Source organism: Paramormyrops kingsleyae, chromosome 16, assembly GCF_048594095.1.
Source record: "Paramormyrops kingsleyae isolate MSU_618 chromosome 16, PKINGS_0.4, whole genome shotgun sequence".
Lineage (NCBI taxonomy): Eukaryota > Metazoa > Chordata > Actinopteri > Osteoglossiformes > Mormyridae > Paramormyrops > Paramormyrops kingsleyae.
This window is the reverse complement of record NC_132812.1, coordinates 20,264,748-20,290,792: the sequence shown is the minus strand read 5'-3', so window position 1 is coordinate 20,290,792 and position 26,045 is coordinate 20,264,748. Positions and strand designations below refer to the sequence as shown.

The following is a 26,045-nucleotide window of genomic DNA, read 5'->3' as shown; positions in this document are numbered from 1 at the left end:
CTTCTGATCGATGCTGAGGTTTCATTGTCACAGTAGTTTAATAGAAGCCTCAATATTTGGTTAATATAACACATTTTGTAATGTCAGTGGTATCAGATCCACCTTGGGTCATGGATTTCCCATTACTGGCTGTTCTGATAAAGTTTTAACAAATCAAAGAGGACATTAGCGTAACAGTGAAAGAGCTACAACAAAAAATCCTATATATTACTTCATAATTAGCATAGTCAGTAAAGCAAACTCAAACAAGTCCAGTTTTCAGTAAAATATATATATATATATATATATATATATATATATATATATATATATATATATTCAACAGAACCTCTCCATTCTCAGTGGTACTGAGATTGCTAGTGTTAGCAAAAAGGCAAGTCCTGCTACCAGAGTTACCAGGTCCGCTGTTTTCCCGCCCATAATGTACCGCGGCAGCGGACTGTAAGGGAACAAAGAAATTAATTATTATCAATGCAAGAGGCTCCTAATCCTGAGTAATACTGAATCGCTACAGCCACCGAAAGCCAGAGACAGACGCACAAGGAATGCAGGGTTACCAACTCCCACGCATCTGGCACGACACTCAAGCTTTCAGACTCTCACGCAGGCAGTCTTACGGACAATCTATTTCATTCCATTATTAACCTAAAATTACCAACACCAAAGGTGTTGGGGTAGTTTGCAAAACCCTGCAGCCTATTTATGAGGTAATTAAACTGTTACATACATGTAAATGCGTGTGCATAAAATCTCACGCCAGTCAACTGACCAAAGTTGGCAACCCTGGGAAAAGAGAGTGCATCCGTCTACGTGACATCATTGTGTTTAACCATGGTTTTAAAATGTTATAACATTTGAATGTAATCAGTGTGTAAAATACTGGTTTATTTCTTTCAGACTCAGTATACTTGGATTTTAAATATTGGGCTAGTTTCAGCTTCCGTTGGGCGGATTTTTAGCAGAGCTTGAGCTGGAGATTTTTATTGCACCTGGCTTCACTGCCTGCTAGCATTTCAGTAGATACCAGCATGATAGAAGTCAGTTTTCAGAGTCTTTGAAGTCAGTTTAGCTAACAGTGGACAAATGACACAGGCAAAATCAGGTCTGACGCAGAAGATAAGAATGACTCACCGTGTCAACTGTCAACCATCACTTCACACAACTGCCAGGGTCATTTCTAATGTAGGACATGTAGGATATTTGCAGAGGATGAAAAAGACAATATCACACTGCTATCATCCATGGTGTGCTAAGACCTGTGGAATCTGGTATGGTATTCGAGTGCAATATTTTTCATGAAGACAAGTGTTGTACTGTATAAACTCAAAAAAATCTATGCCACTGTATAAGAAGGAGAAAGATATTACGTGGTTCCACTTTCAGTTTTGGAACACAACACCAGGGCTGTTACAGTAGAATAAAATTTATTCTCTGTCATGGTTGGTATGGATGTGAATTACTCAGTGATTCTGCTCTTAATAAGTGCATTTGCTCTGATAATATTGCACGGAATACCACTTACAACTGGTAGATATTTGTTTTATTTGGTAATTTTTTTGTTTCCTCCATGAATTCAGTGTGTTTACTCTCTGATGAATGTAGATGAACAGTTTGCTTATTGGATGATACTGTTTAAATATAGCAGCATCACAACTGTTCGCTGACCGTGTCCTATAGAAAGCATCCCTAACAACAACAGGACATGTCAGTCTTCTGACGCAAACTCCACAGGGGGATCACGTAAACTCAACAGGGGAATTACGCAAACTTAACAGGGGGATCATGCAAACTCCACAGAGGGATCACGCAAACTTGATAGGGGGATCACGCAAACTCCACTGGAGGATCACGCAATCTTGACAGGGGGATCACGCAAACTCCACTGGGGATCACACAAACTCAACAGGGGGATCACGCAAACTCAACAGGGGGATCACGCAAACTCCACTGGGGGATCACGCAAACTCAACAGGGGGATCACGCAAACTCCACTGGGGGATCACGCAAACTCAACAGGGGGATCACGCAAACTCCACAGGGGGATCATGCAAACTCCACTGGGGGATCACACAAACTTCACACACACAGTGCAGGTGGGATTCAAACCGCAAATAATACCAATAACCAATATATTTTTGCCTAATACCACAAATACCGATAACCAATATATTTTTGTCGAATACTGCACATACCGATAAATGGCATATTTTTTTAGATATTTGCCTAATACCGCAGATACTGATAACCAGCTAACCGCTGAACCCCCTGTAGATCTTGGGGATGAGGCAGGGGTGGGGTAGTGATTGGCAGAATAATGTTACATAGTTTTTCATTATGTGGAAAACGAATAATCAATTAATTTATTAATGAATAAATGTAATGTTCCAAGCCATCCTGTGGACCAGTACTTTGAGATCTCTTCTAAGTGGTGAATGAACTGATGAAATCCCTCGTCCTCCACTATGGAGAACTGCTGATCGTTCTACGTTGCAATCATCTCGATTATGTCTTTAGATCTTTAACCTTTGAATAATGATAAAGTTTGACGCATCAGTTTGATGCTGACATCTTGATTTTTAACAAATATCTGCTGCTACCAACACATTAACTGGTATACCATGCATCTGTATGCTTCATGAATAAGATGAATGTACACTTGTATAAAGTGTGTATAAGCTTGTATAAAGTCTTGCCTTGTCTTGGAGCTTCATCCGCTGCTTGCAGCACCATATTTACCATATTTAGAAAGATGCTTCACTGCTCATTATTATTTCCTATAATTTGTTTTGCACCAGTAATTATGCTGTTCAAATTGCTGCACAGTGTTTCAATGGAGGTATCTTAATCAAATAAGCTTATGTAAGGAACAGCAACCAGAGGAGGAGGAGAAACAAAGCAACACTCAGTGCTGTAAATTACACAGCCTCCGGCCTGGGGATTCTCTGCTCATTTTTACATACATTTCAGACTGAGTATTAAGACGCGGACACAATAGTCCAGGAGCTTTTATGTAATGCTAAGCCTGCTGGAAAGTGTGCCATATAGAAACAAAATGAGCTAAAATCAGATTTTTGAAGGGGGTGGGGTCAGGTCACTGGGGAGTTTTCCTGTTGATGAGGGATAAATTAGCATGTGCTACTTTACTTCAGCTGCTGCCTTGAATCTTCAGAGCCTCCTGGTTACAGGTTTGGAGTTTTGTTCTCCTATATTTTGTTCACTGGAGTCATTCAGCTCCGTCAGGTTTCCCGTTTGATCGTGGTGCTGAAGCAGTCCTGTGCCGCACCACAGAAGCCGATTAACCGGAGATTCTCTGCCCAATCCTGTGCCACAAGCTTCTCCTCACTATTCGACAGAAGATCGGCAGCCCTTGAATGGTGTTAGACCAGGAACACTGCCCCACGAAGGCCAAGATGAAGCCTTACGCAAGGAAACTGTTGCTAAGGTTAAGATGTTCTGGAGATTTTTTTGAAATCCTCCTGTAACATTGTGCCAAGACAGCTGATGTTTGTGTCTGGTAATGCTGCAGAGTTTATGACTTGTGACGGCTCTCAAAACATTGACTAGTCACCAGCAAAACGGTCACAACAGACACCTGCCTCCAGGGGGGGCCCTTCGGCGATCACACCTGACTTGTGTCGTCATACTTGAGCCACATCTCTTCTCCCCCTTTGACGCTTCTTTGATAAAAGTGTCACGCTTAGAGGCATCTTCATCTGACCCCAGGGGCCCAAGTCCATCTGAAATGTCATGGGCTTGTCGTCAAGGCTGGCACTGCCAAGAATGTGGCAATGAGAATGTTAACATCCAACCCAGAGAGTAGGTATACAGTAAATAAGATTCACTCCCCACTTCAGGTAAGGGACATGCCTGATCCGCTGCACTTTACTGCCATCTTTCATTCAGTTCTTCATTTTATCGAGATGTTTTCTTCATATACGATTGTAAATACACGAGCAAGCTGATCCTGAAAGTTGCCCAGCACGATATCTGCTTCTGCTTAAAGTGATTTTAAAGTCTGGCTATAAAAGCACTTACTGCCATGACTCTAGTTGTCATCTCAGCATATTCAGACATATTTCACAAAATACTGAATATACACATTTTTTCAGTGTCTTTGAATTGTTCTTTACACAAATACCACCCTGCTGGTTATAAATCCCCTTCTTAAGACCAGTGGGCTATAATATCAGCTGTATGACTCCGATTAGCTACCCTCGTATGAGACCGCATTGAATTTTGAAGCTTCATTCAATGTTCTCTGCCATTTTAAAAGTCTAGCGCTGCATAATATGTAATGTGTCAGGCATGTTTTTTTCCGAATATATTTTTCGAACTGTGTAGAAATCTATGGCAAGCTGGGATTCTGCCTGTGGTTTCATGCTTATTTCATCATCAATTTTCACTGTGTTGCAAACATCCTACAGTAAAAGAGGTTTTCTGTGTTATCAAAAAAATAGATAGAAAAAACAAGCTCCTGAAATGAGGCTGATGAAAATGTGTTCACCTTTTTGATCTTTATTAAGAATTCCCACCTCTTTTCCTAAGAGAAAAGAGAAAAATAGAGACTGGATCAAACCAGTGTACTTTTTTCAGCTTGGCACCAAAACCATCAGTAGATGAAAATACAGTCAAGAATAACTTATTTAGTGACTGTGCATTTTTTAATGCCAGTTAGATTCAGCCAAGCATCCTGTCTATTTTTTAACTTCATTTTCTGTTGCACTTCGTGCATCAAGCAATCGAATCCCTCACGGATAAATCAGAGAATGAAAGGGCAAAATCTAGTCTGGAGGCGGCTTGTAGTTAATGCCTAAAATAAATGTAATCTCCACACCCACTACAGAAATTTTCCTGTTGGACAGTGTGATTCTCTTTTCTCTTGTATAGAAAATAAACTAACTGTGGCTGGTGAGTGCACCCGGTGGAGATCTGGCGAGTAAACACAATTGTGGTCTACGACACATGATAATTACAGCTAATTAAGCGGTCAGTGACTAAAGGGAAACAAAAGCTCGTGCCTTGGGGTGGGACAGGTTTGCCAGACGGCTATGTACTGTACGACAATCATCATTTTCCCTCCGCTTTTCCTGGTAAAGGTCACAATGCTAAGCAGGTCAGACCAGATGTCTTTTTCCTGAGCCAAAGACTCCGGCTCGTTCTGGGCGATCCATAGACCTTCCAAAGCCTGCTGGGAGATATAATCTCTCCCGCATGTCCGAGGTCTTCCCTGAAGCCTCAGTCCAATGCTTGGAACAGCTTCCTTGGGAGTCGTCCAGGTGGCATCCTTAGAAGACGGCCGCACCCCCATGGCTGACTCCTCCTGATCTGAAGGAGCATCAACTCTATTTTGAGGTCCCTCTCCATCTCTGAACTCTGACCCCGGCACAGAGAGAGGGAGAGACCCTGTGGCTGCTTGTACTCGCGAAATCATACTATTTGTCATTACCCACATTTCATGAGCATAGTCGAGGACTGAGGCCTTGAGAGGCTCCATTCAGAATGTCCTCAGCCTCACTTGGGACATGGGAGAAGTTTTTCTTAGAGCTGTAGAGGTGAATTCCTCTCACACAGAAACTTCAGCCAGACATCCTCAGCAAACCCTGACCACTTCTCTGAGTCGTCGTGGTCCATTTAACCTCCACTACAGGCACCAAATCCAGCTCACTACCACGTGGTGATTAATTGATAACTCTGCCCCTTTTTACACTAAAGTACACAACATCAAGTCAGGTGTCACCACTATAGTCTATCGTGACCTTTGACCTTGGGTGCACTGGTACACTTATAAATGTCCTTGTGTTCCAGCACGGCTTTCAAAAGTCCAATAAAAGCTCACCACTGTGGTTTAGATCTTGGAGGCCATGCAGGTATGTCCATTGATCCCAAAGTGAGCACTGAGGTCTCCCAGGAGCTCAGCAGTGTTCCTCAACCATCTTCTCTGAGATGGCTGGGTACTCTGAACGCCGTTCGGTTCACACACGGAGGACTTTCTTTGGCAGCTCATACAGAGGCCACTCTCACGTCCAGCTGCAGAGCCCTCAGCCTGTGAGTATCCTATACCCAGCTCAGGTCATTCTCCACGAGGAACTCCAGAGTAGGAGAGACTCCAGCCCCATAATTGCAGAGCCCACACTATGTGTGGAGGTAAAGCTGAATCTATCTAGCCAATACCTCTCCATCATTTGCTAGGTCAGACTCCTTCCCAACCATGCGGGTAATGTTCGACCTTTGCCAACATCTAATCCAGGGGTAGGCCTGGATCCTGGAGTGTTGGTATCCAGCAGGTTTTCTATCCTACCTGATGAGTTACTATCTGCCTGAGATCAGCTGTGGTTCATCAGAGACCAGATAGGATCGAAAAACAGTTGGATACCGGCGCTCCAGGATCAGGGTTGCCTACCATCATTGTCCTTCACACCCACCTGCCCCCCAAATGGCTCTGCATCTGACCCCCATGTTTCACCATGCAGGTAATGGAGCATTTCTGTCTGAGCCAGGCAGGGTTATATGGGCGTGCCGACCAGCAGGTGCTCACCATGATCACTAACCCCCCGGGTTAGCCCGGCTACCCCCCTGCTGTCCAAATACATGTGAACCATTTTCTCTATTATTCCCAGGGTATGTGATCATGTGCTGCACTGATAGGGTATCCTGTGCTTCCTGCGACATGCGACAGGCTCACGGTGACTCTATACTAGATTAAATGATTAATGGAAGATTAATGGATTAATATTTCGGATACACCTGGTTTTCAAAACTATCCTTCATGAAGAGACATACTACCACTGGTGAACATTGGTGATCTTCTTGTATTAAATTCTACTGCTGTCAAATGTATGCTGGGGATTGGTGAAAATTCCAAAATTGTCATATTTTAAACGTGTGAACTCCAGCACACGCCTTTTTTTAAAGTGCATAGTATATAGAAAATAGAGAATTTAGAGAACACCTTGGACTAACAATAAGACACAAAAAACCCCACAGGATAGCTAATTACTTAATTCAATACAATCTATTTATTCTGAGACCACGGCATAAACAGTGGAGAAACCCTGACTGAAGGCTGTGGACTGGATACCAGTTACTGACATGCAGATTTACAAAATGTAGGAAGGTTTCATTATTCTCTCACAAGACTGTCAATCAGTTCATTTTGAATCCACAGAATGTCATAATAGCTGAACTGTCAGAAACGTTGGAGAATGCGGATCCTGGAATGATGCCCAGGACATTGAGGAGAACATTGCGGAGAAGATCTCTTCTCTCTAGCATTTACTGTCCGGCACTTAAGTCCTTCAGTGAAGTTCAATGCGGATGGAGTGCATTGTGGGTTGTGGGCATCCAGTGTAATCAGAAGTGGTCATATGGGATCCTCCCAGGCGGAGGCAGGTCTGCTCAAATTGCACATAACAGCTGGCAAGAACCATTTTTAGGTCCAGTGGTACAACAGCGACTATTACTCTTCCATGTCACCTCTGGGACACGCAATAATATTGACCTATTAATTATTTTCTCCTGTTGTTTTTTTTTTTCCTCCATTTTTCAGGCACTCTGTTGTAGCCGTCTATGTGAAGTTTAATGAGGTAATTGATCACTTGTTTAAAAATACCTGGATAGTTCAATCATCAGAGTCACCTTCAATCTGGACAGCCATCCTGTAATATAAAATAAACACAATTTCCAGCTCTATTTAAACACTTTATGGAGAAAAAAATATTGTTTTTTACTCAAATGCAGTAATATAAATTAATATAAATATAAACGAAACGGCTCTGAAGTTTTGGGCCCATAAATGAATAATTGTATTTTCTGAACTTGTGAAAGTAATACTCGTATAGCTGTTATTAAGGTAATATACACGGGGTTATGTAAGGAGTCATTTTATTACTTTCTATTCAAATATACACAGAAGACTTAAGTTTATAAGAATTTTCTTTTGATAATCCAGCTATCACAAAATAACTGCATCAAGGACACCAATATGTATCTTTCTGTTTACGCGAGGAATGCATTATGATGTTTGTGAATGCTTTCATAGATTCTTACATCCACGGCATTCGTAGACGGTGTTACCCAAATTACTTATTTAATCTTTTGATGTCTGCTGACTTTTCAACATATGCAATCAAACAATCCTGGTCTTACAAAGGCATGTTAGCTGAAGCTGACAGCGACGGTATTTAAGCTCTTATAAAACCGCACACTTTCAGGAACAATGTGGAGAACTCTTTATATTATTATGTGTTTAACAAGCGACAGTAAGAGTTTGCTGGAGATACAACATCTGGCGCCACAAAGGCTTCTGCTGTCCACAGCACATGAAAAAACGTCAAGTGTCCCTGAAGTCCGTCAGGGCCGGGAGCCATCTGTCCACCTCGGCGTGGACGATGGTGACCTGCTCACGCCAATCTGTGCAGCACAGAGGCCAGCAAGGCCAGGGTGGCAAGAGGAGGACCTGGAAGGATGGGGGCCTTGCCACAGACCACTTGGGCGGCCTGCCTAAATGCCTGAGCGGTGTGACAGCTGTGGTGGGGCTTATTTTCCTCATCTTCATCAGAGCAGGGAAAGCTTTGCAGTTCATGCATTACAACCAAAAGGTTAAAACTTCTAATCCAAAGACCTTGGTGTTGTAGCCTCAGGTGGGGTAATCGATTGGCACTGTTTTCATAAAATATATTTTGCTGTATAAATGAATCAAATGCACTAGAGTGGCCTAGGATGTGCAAGTGCCTTTTAAAGCAGAATAATTTTTAGTGAAATTAAAAAGCAAAATAAAATCATCATTCTTTGCTTCTGTTTTCAGTCTAATTTATTAAGGCTATTTCTACATCCGCCTATGGATGAATGAAATGCACCTCATTACCTACAGAGTCCAACCTGCCCGGAGGCCTGGTCACTGTCAGCCTCTTGCTGTGTGCGGCCCAGAACAGCAGCCACTGCGGCTATCAGGACAGCCCCCCCCCACCCCGCCCCCCCGGGCAGTGGCACTAAAAGACATGGATATGAGATCAGGCCAAAGACAGGAGTGAACTTCATTTCGAACCCCCCTAAAATTACACACGACTCATTTAGCGGGAAATGAGCTCACAATAGGCCTGACATACAGAAAAGTCTGATTCCTTTATATATACATACACACATGCATACATTTTGCATGTGTATGTGTATATATATATATATATATATATATATATAAATTTCAGATGACCTTCTTACCTACAGATTACATTGGTGTAGATTATAAACCACCATCAAACAGTAATTTAAAACCTATTCCGAGATTTGAGAACTGAGTATAAAAGATAGAACAGAAATATAAAAGAGCACTTCCATTTTAATCTTGGGGATTTTCTGAACTTAATCGTAGATAAAATCATAATCCCAGCACGTAAAGTAAAATAATCCCAATCTGTATCGTTTTATCCTTTTAGTATTTGGTTGGTTATTCATGCTTGGATGAGGTCACCGCTGAAGGGCTGGCATTTTTTACTGCGGAATGTCTGGCCAGCTTACTGCAGACTAGGCTACAAGTCCCAAGGGGGGGAGGCATAATGATAACAGACATTTGTCAGTATTTCTTTGCCGGGGGGCTGCAGAAGATGGCCAGACAGATGGTCTTCTCACTTGAAAGACACTAGAGTCTGTTTTCAACTCCCCCCCCAAAAAGCGAGAGAACAGATGCCTAATATAAATTCTTACAGATTATGAGCCACAAGTCCCAAAACCTCCGCCCTTACGACAGGTCTTCAACATCACCTCTACCAGGAAGTGTCCTTTTTTACACCAGAATGAATTTCTGCCGGTACCGGAGAAAAACGCTTGATCGGGTATAGGCGGGGTAAGAAACCGATCCAAATTTTAACCAGAGATAAATCTAACCTGAAAAATTGTGAAAATGCTCGTAGCCTTACCGCGGTGAACAGAAGTGAGTCACGTGACAGTCGTTGTTTAGCAGGACGCATGCGTCGGAGTTGTCACGCTACCGTTACTGTACTTTACCTTGAAGGAAGACAAGAGCCAAACTGCAGAGTGCGTGAATGCAAGGCTAATGCTGATTTTTCTTAAGTCTGAACACAGGGAAACTTATACAAACTAGATGTCTTCAGACTTATATTCCTTCAAAAGTCTGGTTGATTACTACTTAAATGCTGTATCCATGCTATTTTGTACTAGACTTAAGTCTACTATTTCACTAGAAATGGTTAATTGGGTATACAGTGTTATTTTTATGATTGATTTCTTTGTTATACTTAATTTGGCAACAGATTGTACAATTTGCACTTCATTTTTATGAAAGTTGTTACTGATTAAAACAAAGAAGCAGACCTGTGTAAATCATGTTGGCTGTGGAATTTGTTTGAGTAACATCACCTTTATATTTTCCTGTTCTTATGCTAGTATACGCAAACAATGCCACTACAGTACTAAATGCAGACAGTGTGCATGGTTAATCAAAATGTACTGATACAGATGTCTCATTTAATGCTTAGTAGCTGATAAAGGGGGAAAATAATGGATTGGTATCGGCAGATACTCAAAATTTTAATATCAATATCGAGATCAGGATATAAAAAATGATATCGTGCCGTATGTACAAAAGACCCTACACTTCACAGCCATTTCAACATAATGAGATATTTCTGTGCAAATGCAAAATAAAACTGCAATCAATATAATTAGTTTGTTGCATTATAAGATGCTTAAAGTCTCATCGATCTGGACGTGTATTGGTCAACCTATGGACCATCATTAGCATCTTAACAGTGTGATGATGGTGATTGGTCTTTAATAATAATATAATTATACTGTAATGACTGGATTTTGTGTCCTCTGAAAACACAGTAAAACATGCAGGTTATTAATAAAAGGCATGGAAGAGATCACAATACGGCTTGGCATACGGTAACTGTGAACACAAGCCTACTAACCAAAACAACATATTCCTTCTCACCTAAAGACACAAATAACCTCACTGCATGAGACAAATTAGCAGCTTAAAAACTGAATATTGTGCGCAATTTTAAAAATCCATCCATCAAAGAAATAATATTGGTGACACAACCAAAATGTACACATTTTTAGACTTTCACCTTCCCACATTTACATTAGTGTCCTTGGCAATATCCACCAAATCAAAAACGCTACACTTTTTTAAGGTCAAAGACAATTGTTCCCATCTGTTTATTTTTCGTAACCGCTTGTCCCATTCAGGGTTGTGGGGGGTCCAGAGCCTATGGGCAGGGACCAACCCATCACAGGGCACACTCACACACCAGTCACACACACATGCAACATGCACATGTAACTCCAATTAGCCTCAGCATGATTTTTGGACTGTGGGGGGAAACCATGGGGAGAACATGCAGACTCCGCACACATGGAACCCTGGCAGAGACTCAAACCCTGGCCCCAGTGCCCACTGCACCACCGTGCTGCCTCCAGTGACAACTGCAATCTCAAATAATAAAAAAACCAAGACAAGAAACTGACAGATATACAGCCACCCATATATGCTTGTTTCACGGCTGAGCCACTCATCAATACAGGATCTAGGTGAGCCTGTCACTCCTTCCTGGACGCCCATTGGCAAGGCACATGCCACACACTATGGGCAATTTATAGACATAAACTCACCGAAGTGGGTGTGTTTTGGGACTCCCAGAGGAGACCTGAGCACATGAACATGCGGAGAACATGCAGACTCCACACAGGCAGCTTGGGAAGCGCAGTGGGGTGGAACTGCCGAACAAAGCAGGCATGGTGGTATCTAATGCATTATTCATGTCATCCTACAGCTATATATTTACTATAAAAAGACAGGGATTATATTGTAAATAACAGTAATAACAATTAAGCAAAGAGGAGAAACAATCGAGATATGCAAGAAACAATTTTGCATATAATACAGATTTTCTATATTGTGGGATGCTTGGTATTTCACCCGAATTTCATATCAACTGCATTGAAAAAAGATAATTTCAGTGCTTGCAAACTGGCTCAACAGATTTTATTTTTAAGAACTCTAATTAGCAAATATAGTATAAGGCGTAAGCTACACAAAAGACAAGCAAATGAAGGCTGTGACATGGAGCTTTGAGATTCAAGAAGGTTCAAGGTGAGAGCGGATTAATTCAGCTTGGTAGCTGTATGGGGACATTTGTACCACCAGCAGAACACATTTGGTGGACAGTGCTCAGCTGTGGCAGATGGAGGAGCCGCCACATATAACATAACAGCTGATTTATTTTGGATACCTATCTGCATTTTCTAAGATATACAATCACTGCTCCATTGACTTAACAACAACAGGCAAGACATACTATAAATAAAATTTTAAATACCATTTTATTATATACTAAAACTACTTTTATAGTCTAAAAAGTTTGAAATGAATTTCAAAAAAATCTTTTTTAATGGCTCAAGACAGTTAAGTTGAAATATGTGACAATTTATGTTGAGGCTTGCATCGACATCTGGTACGTTGGCATCACATGCCAGATAAACAGAGGGGAGGTTTTGTATATTTAAAAATATTTACCGTGCTGAAAAACAACTTTTCTGCCCGGGTGAAGGCGAGTGTTTTCTCTATGGATTTATTCTGAGGCTTGAACATGTAAAAATGTCCAATATTCTTCATTGTTGTTCTGGAAATGTACATTCATGCTATCTTGAGTTGACAGTCATTAAGACAACGCAACAATTCCTTAAAAATAAAGTAAATAATTTTCCTAAATGACCTGTAAAAATGTGAGATGACACCTGAGTCTGAAAGTTGCTTTGACATGTGGCTTTTCTAGGCAGTGGAGGAAATTCAGTATGACTCCAAAAGGTTTTTGTTTATCCCGAAGGGGGTAATTTATCGTAATCCACCCTCAGGTGCCCCTAGGCCTGCCCCATACTCCGAGATAAGCAGGAACCATTCGCTGTCACTACCAACTTTCAACAAATGGAAAAAAAAGGTCGAGATTTTGCTGCGGGCAGAGAATGAAAACAATATGATTAAAAAGCTTTTCGTTTGGCTCCAGATGAACGTTTGTCTTTGATCAATACATTCACTATGAAAAGCACATAATTCTGAAACGTCCTCGCTGTGCCGACTCTGATCTCCCCGGAGAAAAATGGCACAGGAAAATGCATCAAAAGGCCGTTCCTTACTGTCATGTCGGCTGGCAGTTTGTACCGGGTACTCTCAGAGGCACATGCAACTTATAAGCGGAGACACACACATCCTTCATTTTATATGCAAAGACCTTGAAGACCTCTGAAATAGCGAGACATTTCAGAGAGAGCTCCGAAATTTTAAATGACGCATGGAGTGTTACAAAGGCAGTCGGGGATTGGCACATTAATTGCCCAGACAGACCATGGAGACACTGACAACAAGCATCACAAAAATGACGCTCGTGGGCCATTAATTTCCTCCTCGTTTGTGGGTTAGACGTTGCAGGCTTTTGTCTTCGACGTGCTGCAGAAATGAAGACAAGCAGCAGAACAAATGGCCCACAGCGCTCCGACATCTACGCCTGTCTTCCCTGACATAAGTATCAGCACAGGGGGACAGAAATCACACAAGGCTGAGGTCTCAATACTGCAGCCATTCCTGTATTCAGAACCAGACACATCTGCAAGGAAATTAGCTTTATTGCTACTAATAGTCAACATGGGTTGATGTGTTGCGGTAGAATACTAACGGAGACGCCGTGTTTGGCTGGCAGTACACATTCACTTACGTCTCGGTTAATGGGCTCGGTGATAAATGTAAAACACGCACTGAGCAATTGTTTCCCGATTAGATTAATCAAAGGGATTCTTCTTCCCCACTAAAAATACACTGGGGAAATAGAGTGGAGGTTCAGGAGTGAAAGGGCTCTGAAACCACAAGCGTACCTGCACACATACCTCAAAGGCAAATGTAAAGCAGGCAAGTGATTCAAATGATGTTAGTTTGAGTATTCACATCTCAATTGTGCATCAATTAAAGCAATGTCAGATATTAATACAGTAATTTCTTATACAGCAATCTGAAAGCTACCTATTTACGAGCAAAATGCTACTTAAATCTTTCAGGTATAAGCTATTTTTATTGTTTTTGATAATAAGCCAGAACATTGTCACTATATTTATTTATCAGTTTTATTACTTAGTACAGCTAAATCCTTGTTAGCATTTTTAATTAATGCACAGTACTGTTCCCAGCCAATGAAACAGAGCTATACTCTGAACATGGTACTCAGTGCATGGAATGAATTTCAAATTATTATCGATACGGGCTTAGAAATTGTAAAGAAAGCCAGAGTTGGGGGAAAAAAAAGAAAACACTTTCATTAGCTCAGGGACTCCTAAAAAGAAAACCATAGACACCTTATGAGTCAGATGGCAAATTAATATTGTATGGCAGATGTGCTCCAAAAGACTTCAAAGGCATTAAGTTAATCTTCATGCAGAAGAAAGACAGACTATCATTAGCACTTGGCCTAGCATAAGGCTGTTCATCCCAAGCGCAGCGATTCGATTCTGCATATAAGGTCACATCAGATTTTGACATGTGAAGGAAGTACCAGAGCAGAAGTGAGATCTTTCTGTCATAATCTTACCTTAGAGACTCTATTGGCCACCTCCCGGCCAACCATGAGGCCCTGGACGAAGGTACGCGCCGCAATAAACGCACGCGTCACTTGGGCCTTCAGCTTCCGGGGCACGTCCCCGAAGGGTTTCAGCTGGTCCGTGTATTTGCTGATGCACTCCAGGTAGTCATCGCTAAACTGAAACTGGGAGTTGAGCAGTTGGAACATGCGTTCTAGGAGCCGGGACCAGAAGTCGTTCAGCATCTCCTCCAGGTTGACGTTGCCACCGGTGTAGTAGCGCTTCAGCTCCGTGAAGAGGTCCTGGAAGACCTCAGAATTCTGCATGTACAGCTTGCCGTAGGTCCGTACAAACATGTCGTTCAGCGACTTCTCTGTGTTCTCCAGGAGCTCCAGGAAGAATTCTGCATTGAAATGATTCATAGGCAAACAAAAAGAAAACAGAAAAAAGCTGTCAGAGGGAGAGGTAACTCCAAAGGCAAAGATAACACCAATATCATGGCATTATTTTTCGATAAATTGATTTTGGAACCTGAAGAATGCTATGCACATATCGTATTTGTATATTAAAAGATGATATCATTTATTATAAATATATTAAAGACATATTAGAGGTAGTACATTAATTTATCATTATATATAAATATGGATTTCATTATATTATAAGCTAAATACAAATTCAATTGGTGTTTTTAAAAAGCTTTGCACCACTTATTTCATTAAAACAGACCATGTTAAAGATAATAACCAGGAGTTAATCCTAACCACTGTTTTAAGATTAGCTTTCATTTTTACTTATATACAATCTCACTTAATATAGAAATAAACATTTTTTTAAAGTTTGCAAAGTACAGTGGTACCTCTAATTAGAACTCGAATTTCTTAAAAGTCGAACCAACCAGTTCGAAAAAAAATCACCTAGAACTTGATCTGAATCTCAGAAGTCAAACCGTGAACGCCGACCTAAGATAACTTGTACACGCGGGGAAATGAGTCACGCGGCACGTCTCTCAGCGGAAACAAAGGGTAACGTTTCAGTCTCAGCTTCGCATTCGCTGTGATAACATCGTGTATGTTTACACTAGCTGAATACATATGTTTAGACTGTAAAAATACATTTAGACAATGATAGACAGTAACAGTAATTATTATTATATAATAAAATACATTTAAAAATAAAGATTTCTTATTAATTTTAATATTAATAATAAACCATTAATACGTTTAATTATAATAAATTTGTTGTGCCGAGCGGACGGAACGGAGACAAAGACGCAGATGTTAGGGTATCGGGGAAAACGGGGTTTAATTACAGGTACGGCAGGCAAAACGCAGACGGACAATACAATGACCGGGTGTTCTGTTGAGTTGAGCTACTTTGTCGAGTTAGGCTACCGTAGTGCTAATCGATAGCCCTAACCCTAACTTTTACCCAAACCCTAACCGTAACCCATCCAAAACCCCTAAAACCCTTACCTTAACCCTAACCCTAACCCGTAAAACATAATTCAAATCCCAAGATGGTGGAACGGCACATATGCAGAAAGGCTCGATAGCAGGACTCGATAGGTAGCTCAACTCCTCAGAACACCGGGGAAACAAACTGAAACGCGAATACAGAAGACTAATGACAACAAACAGAAACAGCTGATCACACGGGGATTCCACACGGGGGTAACGAGGGGGCGTGGCACACAGAAGGAGCGGACTATCGGGGCAGGACACATTGTTTGGGTACATTTATTTTCTTACTTTACAAATTACTGTTTTGATAAATGTGCTTAGATGTCCTTAGTACAGTATATGCTCGTCTTGTTTTATCCGGGTTATTTTACATATTTAGATGTAATTTTTTTGGGCCGAGAACCAATTAATTGGTTTTCCATTATTTCTTATGCGGAAAATTCGATCACAACTTTTTAGGATTCGATCCAGAGTTCTGAACGGATTAAATTCGAGTTTTGAGGTACCACTGTACTTTATTATTTTTTTTACCAGCTTTGAGATTTCAACTAAAGCAGGGGGATTGAGTTTCACTAAAAACACCAAACGCAGTTCTTTGATTTATGTATAAATGAGAGAGTAATTATGAATATTTCCTCACTGTAAAATTTGGGATCGTTTTTTTCTGTTTGGCTATCGGCTTTTGAAAGGCCGCTGCCTGTCCATATGGTATTTACATCAGATTCTGTTACTAACATTAAGTGGTGAGCGTGCAGATTTATTTTTAAGTCAGCGCTGTCAGTGTCTAGCACTCGCCGTTTTGCTATTCACTTCTGGATTTCACGATGCAAGTATTTAGGACTTGCAGTGTCTGTAATTCTACACTGACCTGTCACTCTTGTCCTTCTATATTTTGGGCAAACTACTTAGCAAGCACTGTGGGAACCAGACACATCCTGTCACTTTAAAAGTGTAGCCCACCTCCCCCCCATCTTGCAAACATTAATTAATTCAACTATTATGACAGACAGAAATGGCTTCGCCTGTGAACAAACATTTCACAACTTTGCACTGCTGCAGGACATAACTTCGTTACCAACAGGCAGTCTTGGGCAACCATAAATAATTAACTACCCAAAATAATGACACCCTGACTACCAACATAAATAATTAATGAAAAGGTTCTCATGTAGGGAAACAAAAACGCTACCAGAATTTAATCACCGCTGCTGTTATAAACGACTATCCTGCGCGATGTATCAGAACACTAATCCTTTTTTCACGCTCCAGTCAAACATGGTTCACAGGTGATGCGGGAGGGACGAACCCACATCATTCACCCTGGGGGAACAGCTGTGTGTTTCTCCAGTTTTGCTAAATGGCGGCAATGAGGCTTTTAACAACACACCTGAGTTCCCTGTGTGTCAGTGTAAATGTGTAAGAGGACAGGGATACAACACATAAAGTATCAGATCCAAAGCTCAGTGAATTCTGATGATTTCTGAAAGCTCATTAGGTAATACTAACATTTCAGCATTAATGAATTTCAATAGGATGTAACTGCAAAACTGTGTATTACTGCCTGCACACCTAGTCAGATGCAGGCTACATGCTGGTGGTTCGTTACTCCTAAAACCACACAGATCTGTGGCGATATTTTGTGACTTTTTTGGTTGACAACTTTATAATTTTTTTACGTTATTCATACTCATGAGCATAAGTTGATTTCGTCTTTGCTGCATTTCTGGGTTGCTGTCCTTACAACGAGTCAGCACCTTCGTATGACACACATTTACATCAGACACCCAGTGTAAACAGTACGTTTTCAGCGCTGTCATGTAAATAACACTTTACGCCTGACAGTGCTCTAAATAAGAGTAAACAGTGAATGCGTCGGAAATCCGTCCCTTGTGCGAGTCTGTCAGATGTACCTCGCCGGTTCACAAATGTGTAACAGCTCAAAGTAAATGACAGGCCTTTTAATGAAACACAGAGGACCTTCTCCTCTGTGCTCAAAGGCTTAATGCTATTTGTTTTGGAAAGCAATAAGAAGAAACCACAAGGGTCTGCAGGATATTGTCAAGAAATATCCATTATCCCACACTACTTTTCAGAACTCTTTGCAACGTGTTGAATTGTCCTTCAGCATGGCTGATCAAGCAGGGATAGTCCTGTTATAAAAGACTATTAGGAGTTTTGTGGATGTTGTTAGCACTAGCTATTGCCCACACGTGTACACAAACCATTAGCTAAAAAGTGTTTTTATGTAACAAAAAGGGGAGAAAAGCTGCATTAAGATTAAGCACATAACTAATTAACTGGTATATTGCTGCATAACTTAAGGTAATTTTATCATCCAAATGTAGTGATGTCATGAAAATTTACATCATTAAGTACAGTAGATATATATGGTAAATTGGGGCTACAGATTATGTCTACCTTTACTAATATTTAATTTTAAATATTAGCTAAATATTGCATATGGCAAGCTGTCATACCATAACTGTCAAAACCTAATTTAATGGGTATGACCCATTACAAGAATTATACATTGCTAAAAGTGACATGATACTGTCGATGTACTTTTCCTAACTTGCGAACATTCGGCTAGCTCTAATTTACATATAATTTTGGTGAAATTTAATACACTGACATGCTGTGTCTGGGTACGGTAATGATGACAGTAAAATGGACACCCTCTTACTGTGCAGCCGTATGTGTAACCTACGTACATCTTACTATACAACCGGCTTCCTGATTCAAATTCCCAGCCTCCATGCCACCAATTCCTGGCTAATAAAATTTAGAAAAAGTGATTGATTCCCAGCACTGATACCATCGCATTTTCTATGTGGGATTCCAGGACACAGGGAAGATCCAATAGGCTGATCCGTCTCTGTCCTCCTCGATTTCAGCATGATACCATGCAGTCACTGAGCATTTGTTTGGTAGCGATCCCCTATTTTAATTGATTGTCTTGAGGTTAAACCTCAAAGAATATCATCTTTTCTGACTGGAAACATGTCTGCCACTGTGACAATGTCAAAGAGGAACTCCAGCATGCCGCAAACTGAAAAAGAAATAAATAAATAAAAATGAAAGGAAGGTTCAGTGGCATTCATGTACAAGCAAGAACCTGTTTATTGTCACATTCTTGGAACTCAGTACTGCGCTGAAAACTATTTTTCTACTGAAACACAACAGCAATATTAAAATTTTATACATAACACACTGCTGTTACCTTGGCCAGTTAATGTAAGCATTTCTACAGGCAAAATACTCGAAGTGTTGGGATTCAAAGAACTACCTGTAATTGCAGCATATTCTTCAAACCAACTACGGAGACGTTCTAGGAAACCTTGGCATTAAACAGACCAGCAATGGCAGCCTCGTGCCCTTCAGTTCCTCCTTTTACCTCCTCTGTCCTGCTTTCCGTATTTACAGGTGGCAATCTACCAGCTCTCTGTCACCAGTAACTTAAATGAGGTGGTAATGTCTTCTCCCATATGCTGTCACTGAAGGGCGGGTCACCTTTCATGGGGTCAGAGACACGAGATGTTCAGCAGCTGATTAAACTTAAATAAGTTCCTGTTAGAAATTCCTTCGATGTCTGCCCCCATTTCACTAATGGGGAGACTTAATCATCAGTTTCAGCTGGCTGCCATCTCCCAGCGCCTTGTACAGCCACCAAAGTCGGAGCAGACCCACACCCTCGAGTCCCAGCCGAAAAGTATGTCCTCTATCAAAGAGAAGTCATGGTTCTGAGACTTGAGTTGTTGCCATCATGTGTAACACGCATTCCCTATCAGTCGAAAGCGGTATCTGTCAAGGTCATCTGACTCTTCTCAGCCACTTTCAGAATATACTTACTACCGAATGACGCCCCCCCCCCCGCATCACTCGTTTTATGTAACACTTCAGTGACTTACTGGAGCAAATCTAAGGGGTCTTATTAAATTTTAATTTCTTTTTTTTAAGTGCTCATTAGTGCTTAGCAATGCCTTTGAAATTAAAATATTAGGGGCTACACTTTACTGGACTTCCACCCCCACAAAAAAAGCCTACTTATCAAAAGTGATCTTTCCAGCTGCACTGAACCAGATTTGAACAAGTGTATCAAGTGTTCTCATTAAAGAGTACTAAATCCCTACTTACGTATTCTACTTTCACTGCATTGGACAGGCCCGTGATTACATCATCACTTATTAAGTCAGGTGTTTCATACTGGGCCATGCAAACCCTCCCCCATCTTAGCTTCGATGTTACAAAAAATTCCATGATGTTTTCCCTGCCGCGAAATCCAGAGAAATCTAAGCAATTCATTTCATGTGGTTCTATGTAAAATGAAATTTCTATGGCCATTATAATCAGGCATTGATTTGAATAAAAAGCTGCATTGAGAAAAAAATATTGCAGGTAGGTTTCCAGGCAATAATAGTCTGGTCCTTACATACTTCACAATGCTTGCTGTGATTCTACTCAAAGAATCTCTAGCACAGTTATTATGCACAGTAAAATTATACAAAAAAAACTGTAAACAGCACACTTCCCCTGTTATTTATTTATTGAAAGTTGCTGAAAATGAGGTTGACAAAGCAACTGCTTGTTGTGTCTTAATCAAAAGGCTGCGTTAAATATTTCATCAAACTACTGTTAGAAACACGGCCCTCCAGAGAAGCAAAGAAGGGGTCCATGGCTGTTCAATAATTAACCATTGATAACATTCACACTTTTCTTCCCATATTCTTTATGCAAATGTACATATGAAAAAACTACCATGGATATTAATATCTTGCATTTCAACGTGATTCTAATTATGTCATGATTCTTTTCAGCAAAACTATCTATAAAACATCTGCAAATAAATAGTCTTAAAGAAAAATGACTTTAAAAAAGATGATCAGTGATTCAAAGAGCTCTTATACGTATCCATAGGAGCCAAACAGAATTTTGTACTTGTGATTTCAGTCTGTGACCTTTTGCTGACAGTTCAATAAAAACTAAACTGATGCACTTTTGTCAAATCCCACTAATCTCTCACCATTTCAACAAGTTGTCTTGCAAGCATGCCAACTGCAGGTTCAATTAAGGAACTTGTTCCTCTGGGAATCAAGGTGTCAGTACACATGACTCAGTACACATGACTCAGTACACATGACTCAGTACACATGACTCAGTACACATGACTCAGTACACATGACTCAGTACACATGACTCAACCAGCCAAAAGCATCTATATCTTAAGTTGTGTGTCACAAGGTATAATAGCTTGGAAAAAAACTACATGTAGGTACTTAAAATAAGTAACAGGGGTGAGCGTCTTCAGCCGTGACAATTAATTGAGCTTCACTTCGGTTAATTGAGAGCACAGAATTAATTCTGGGTATCATTACCTGCACGTAGTGTGTAATCATATCAAGGGCCTTACTCGGTTCACTGTAGACTAAAGCTATCTCTGTAAAGGAACAAATTAACACGTTGTAAGTTGAAGTACTCTATTAGCCCTTCATGTGAGAAGAGTTTCATACTGTAGCTAGTTAACACATGCACAAAACGCACAAAATTAAATCATGATATAGCTTAGTGACAAGTGATTTCTGAATGTGTAATCTAAAAATATCATTAAGTGAGAAAAGTTCTTAAAGAAAAGTAAAACAACTGGAAAGGACTACAGGACATATTTAAAAAATGATCCTACAGTTTGAGACGATAAATCACTGGAATGCAAAACCCAGGGTCATTTGTCTCCTCAAACAATAAAGTCTCAACAGGCCGTTTATTGTAATGACTTCATAAATGTCTTCGGCGATATTTTGCTGACAAGGCAGCATTCAGCAAGCTGCTGAAGGTCCGCGCCCATGTGGCTGCCCACTAACACCACTGTCATAATTTAGCCAGTTGCGGTTATTGATTAGCCCATCAAAGAATGACACCCATTTACTGGGCCGGCCTTCAGTCATTCCAGGCGAATGACTTAGGACAGAGAGCCACCCGCTCATTGTGATTATAGGGAAAATGTGTCTCGCCATGCATATTTCATAACGTTTGTCACCCTATCAATTATTGTCTGGCATCATAATGATACTTTATGGCATCAATTGCTTCATGGAATCTTTTTTTTTTCTTCTAACAATGTTCTGGCTTACAGCAGGAAATACAGGGAATATCTGAGTGGTATTACATGTGTTTTCCTACACTGACGGAAGACATACAGCTATGTATAAAAACATCAAAAATCATTACCCCCCCCACAACATCAGAGGCCTTGTTGCATATTGAATAATCGTCCTGCACGGCACTTCTGCCTGCTCTGACTGATAATACTGAGGCATGTGTACAATGCACTCGAGATTCGAAACTCGCCTTCCAGGGACACACAGACTATAAAACACGCTGTAGTTTATGAAATAGCAAAAGCTGCAGAGCAGAGTCTCACACGAGTAAAGTGTGCGCATGTCTGTCACGCCTACTTTAAGCCTGGGAAAGCAGCCATATTTACCAAAGATTTTCAGAAATATTTTTTTACTGCAAATATTTATCATTATTTATTTACCATTATATACAGATAAGAACTTGTACAATGTTGGTTTTATTTTACATTTACAGCTGGGAACAACAGACTTTATCCCCCAGGATATGCATGCAATTATGATTTGCTTGTGGATTTTCCCAATGCACATTCCAATTTCCAAGCTTTGTGTATGAAATTGCACCAGGAAGAGAAACTCCTTTGGTGATGATGCAGATGGACTGCATCAGTACTTGTTCCGTACTGTGCGTTGGAAGCACATTAAACATGGATTTTGCTCAGTTCCTTTGACCTCAGAGTGGTACAGGACTTCTGAAGTGCAAGCAGGAGGATCTCATAGACAGATGGATTGGATAGAACAGTAGTATAAATACTCTCCTCTTATGAAAAAAATTCCAAAACCATTGTTTTGGTTTGGGAAAACTAAATAAATCAAAAACACCCACAAGGACGCAGACCTATAAACATTTATATCTTATAACATTTCAGATTGTTTTGTTTGTTCACAAGCACTATGTCTTCTGGCTTTGTCGCTCCCAAGTGAATAGCAGTGTGTGCAATGCCTCTTAAAATAATGAGAAAATAAATACCTGTCTTTTCGCGTTGCTCTGCTCAATGAGCTCCTTCACTCAAGACTTTGATTTCTCAGATATTTAAATTATTCCTGTATTGTTCTGTCGATGCTAGTGGCTGACTGATACGGCTTCTTCAAGGGCCAGTGCCCATAAGGTTATTTAGAGAGCAGAGTGCCTGACGGGCAATGCAAGGCTGAGATTGGATTGTACCTAAATGCAGCCAATAAGAAATGCGATGAGCAGAATAAAAAAATCACAATAACAGGATAACTTTATGAATATATTCAGCTCTGCAAAGAAAATAATGGTAACACTTTACTCAAGGCTATGTTTTAGTAATTTATAAACATATTCATAAAACATTATACATATGGCAATAAATATTTATCAAAAGGCATAGCACATTATAGCCGTGTATTATGCATTATGAATGCTGTATGAAGCTCTCATCTATAATGTACTGTAGATATAATGTATTATAATGCTCAGTATAACCATTAAGGAGGCTTTGTACTGCATTATAAAGGTACCTATAGTGCATTATAGATGACAGCTTCATAAGGCAGTTATAATGCATAATAAAAATGGCTATAATGTGTTATGCCTTTTTATAATTATTTAAAGCCATATACTAAAAACATGGCCTACAGTAAAGTGTTACCAAAATAATTTGCATACATTCCATACAAATGTGCATGTCTCTGAAGACAGCTATATCTCACTGCATGGCTTACCATGAACATGGCATAATCACGCCCATATATGGATAGTTTACTAATTCATAAAAGCATCCTACACACATATAAAAGTCAACATTCTCCTTTACTCATTTAGGCTTCCCATGAAGAGAAGCAACAACAATTGACCTGAATGTTGCATTTGGTTGGGATTTGTGCTATTTTAAGGAAATCTGGAAAGACAACACACTATACCCGGGGTCTCAAACTGCAGTCCTGGGGGGCCGGAGCCCTGTGTAGCTTAGTTCTTTCCCTGTTCCATCACAAGTGATTCAGCTCAAGAGCTGTGTGGTAATTAGCACAAGGACTTGAATCAGGTGTGTTAAATGACGGGAAACCCAAAAATGTGCAGGGCTCCGGCCCCCCAGGACTGGAGCTTGAGACCACTGGGCTATACTGTGCTTTAAAAAAATTATTTATTTGCACTCATGAATGAGTTCACCAGAATTTGTTTAAACACAAAATCTCTCTGAAGCACCATGAAGAGCACTCTGGTGTGAACTTGCTGTAAAGGCATTCTAGCTATAGTAAGGAATCTAACTATAGTAAGGAATCGAGCTATGGTAAGGAATCAAGCTATAGTAAGGAATTGAGCTATGGTAAGGCATCTAGCTAAAGTAAGGAATCAAGCTATGGTAAGGAATCGAGCTATGGTAAGTAATCAAGCTATAGTAAGGAATCGAGCTATGGTAAGGAATCGAGCTATGGTAAAGAATTGAGCTACGGTAAGGAATTGAGCTATGGTAAGGAATCGAACTACGGTAAAGAATCGAGCTATGGTAAGGAATCGAGCTATGGTGAGGATAGTGCTGTACGTCTCACCTGTTTTTTTGTTTCTTGGAGACTGCATAGTGAGAATAAATGTGGCAACCTGATGACGTTCTTTGACAATCAAGAACGACAAGTCAGACAGGAAAGTGGATGAGGGTTTGGATATAGTGAAAATAGAGTCTCACAGAACTTGTAAAAGACTCAACTTCACTGGCATCAAAACATGCACTTATATAACAATTCCCTTTGACTACAATGTGCAATTTTTAAAAGTAAAGGTTCCTCAGCCATTGTTTTGAAAAAGAAATCCACAAGTCCTTTGTTTAATTTTTAATTCTTCCATAAAATCATAAATGGCTCCCCATAATAATAATTAATTATTAAGACAGTGAATGGATTCAAATTATAGCATTTACGTAAGGTTACCAAAGCCAAGGGGCCAACTTTAACATTTGTGAATCACATCTAAACATCAAAACACTTCAATATTTTATTACACAGCCTCACACTAAATGTTAGTATAGCCACATTATAGCATGGAAAACTAGAAAATTAATTCAGGCAGATGCAAGGTTTGCAGTGCATCCTCTGCAGGCACCACTGATAATGGGGGGGAGGGGGGGGCTATCACTGCTTGGATACAGCGCCATTAAAAGCCCATTCTACATGAACGTCCCTCTTACCAGCAATGACTGTGTTGATCAGCCAATGTGCTATTTTGAAAAAGAAGCATCATCATGATTGCCTGGCTGATATATATCGGCCAACCACTGGCGCGGGCTATAACTGGAGCCATGATGATCTCACCTATTAATTTCAGAACATTTAGAGTCAATCATTAACATAAATATTAGTACAATCCTTCATAAAATATCATTTTATATGAAATGATGCTGGCATCATCGAGAGGCTTTAGTATTTTCCGACCGGCCAGCTACAAGTCCTTCTAACAATACCGTATTTAGAGTTTAGCTCAATTAAAAGCTCAATAAATTCCACTAATTAAGAGGTCTGACTTAATGAGAGCCTGCAAGCTCTTGAGGACATTGATTCGAGGACAATGATCCAGTAGTATGGGAAGGTGCATTGCTAGGTTCCCCAATACTGCCAGACTGAAGATAATTATTTTCTGTTATGGAAGTTTATGGAGGGAAGATCAGTATTCAAAGCAAGAAGAATCCTGTATCTTCCTGCTTTTTGTGTGCCATTCTGTATGAGAATCACTCGCTTAAACAAGCGACAGACTCCCACTTATCCACCCACGTGTTCTCAAACAAGAACTTGCGTGATTCAGACAGAAAGCTCGCTCGCAGTCTGCTCTCCTAACGCATGTCGGGGTGCTCCACTTATGCATGAAGACTATTCCACATGTGAAAGCTATGACGGCCTGCCACAGATAGACATTTAT

General features: G+C 40.4%; 1 protein-coding gene across 2 annotated transcripts in view; it reads right to left on the bottom strand.

The window, feature by feature from the left end:
* gpc6a (glypican 6a) overlaps positions 1–26,045 on the bottom strand; it is a 179,066-nt gene that overhangs the window by 75,400 nt on the left and 77,621 nt on the right. For both annotated transcript variants that reach the window (XM_023793112.2, XM_023793113.2), the window contains exon 3: positions 14,595–14,986. In XM_023793112.2, the coding sequence (XP_023648880.1) occupies positions 14,595–14,986 (392 nt within the window). The remainder of the gene's footprint in view (positions 1–14,594; positions 14,987–26,045) is intronic.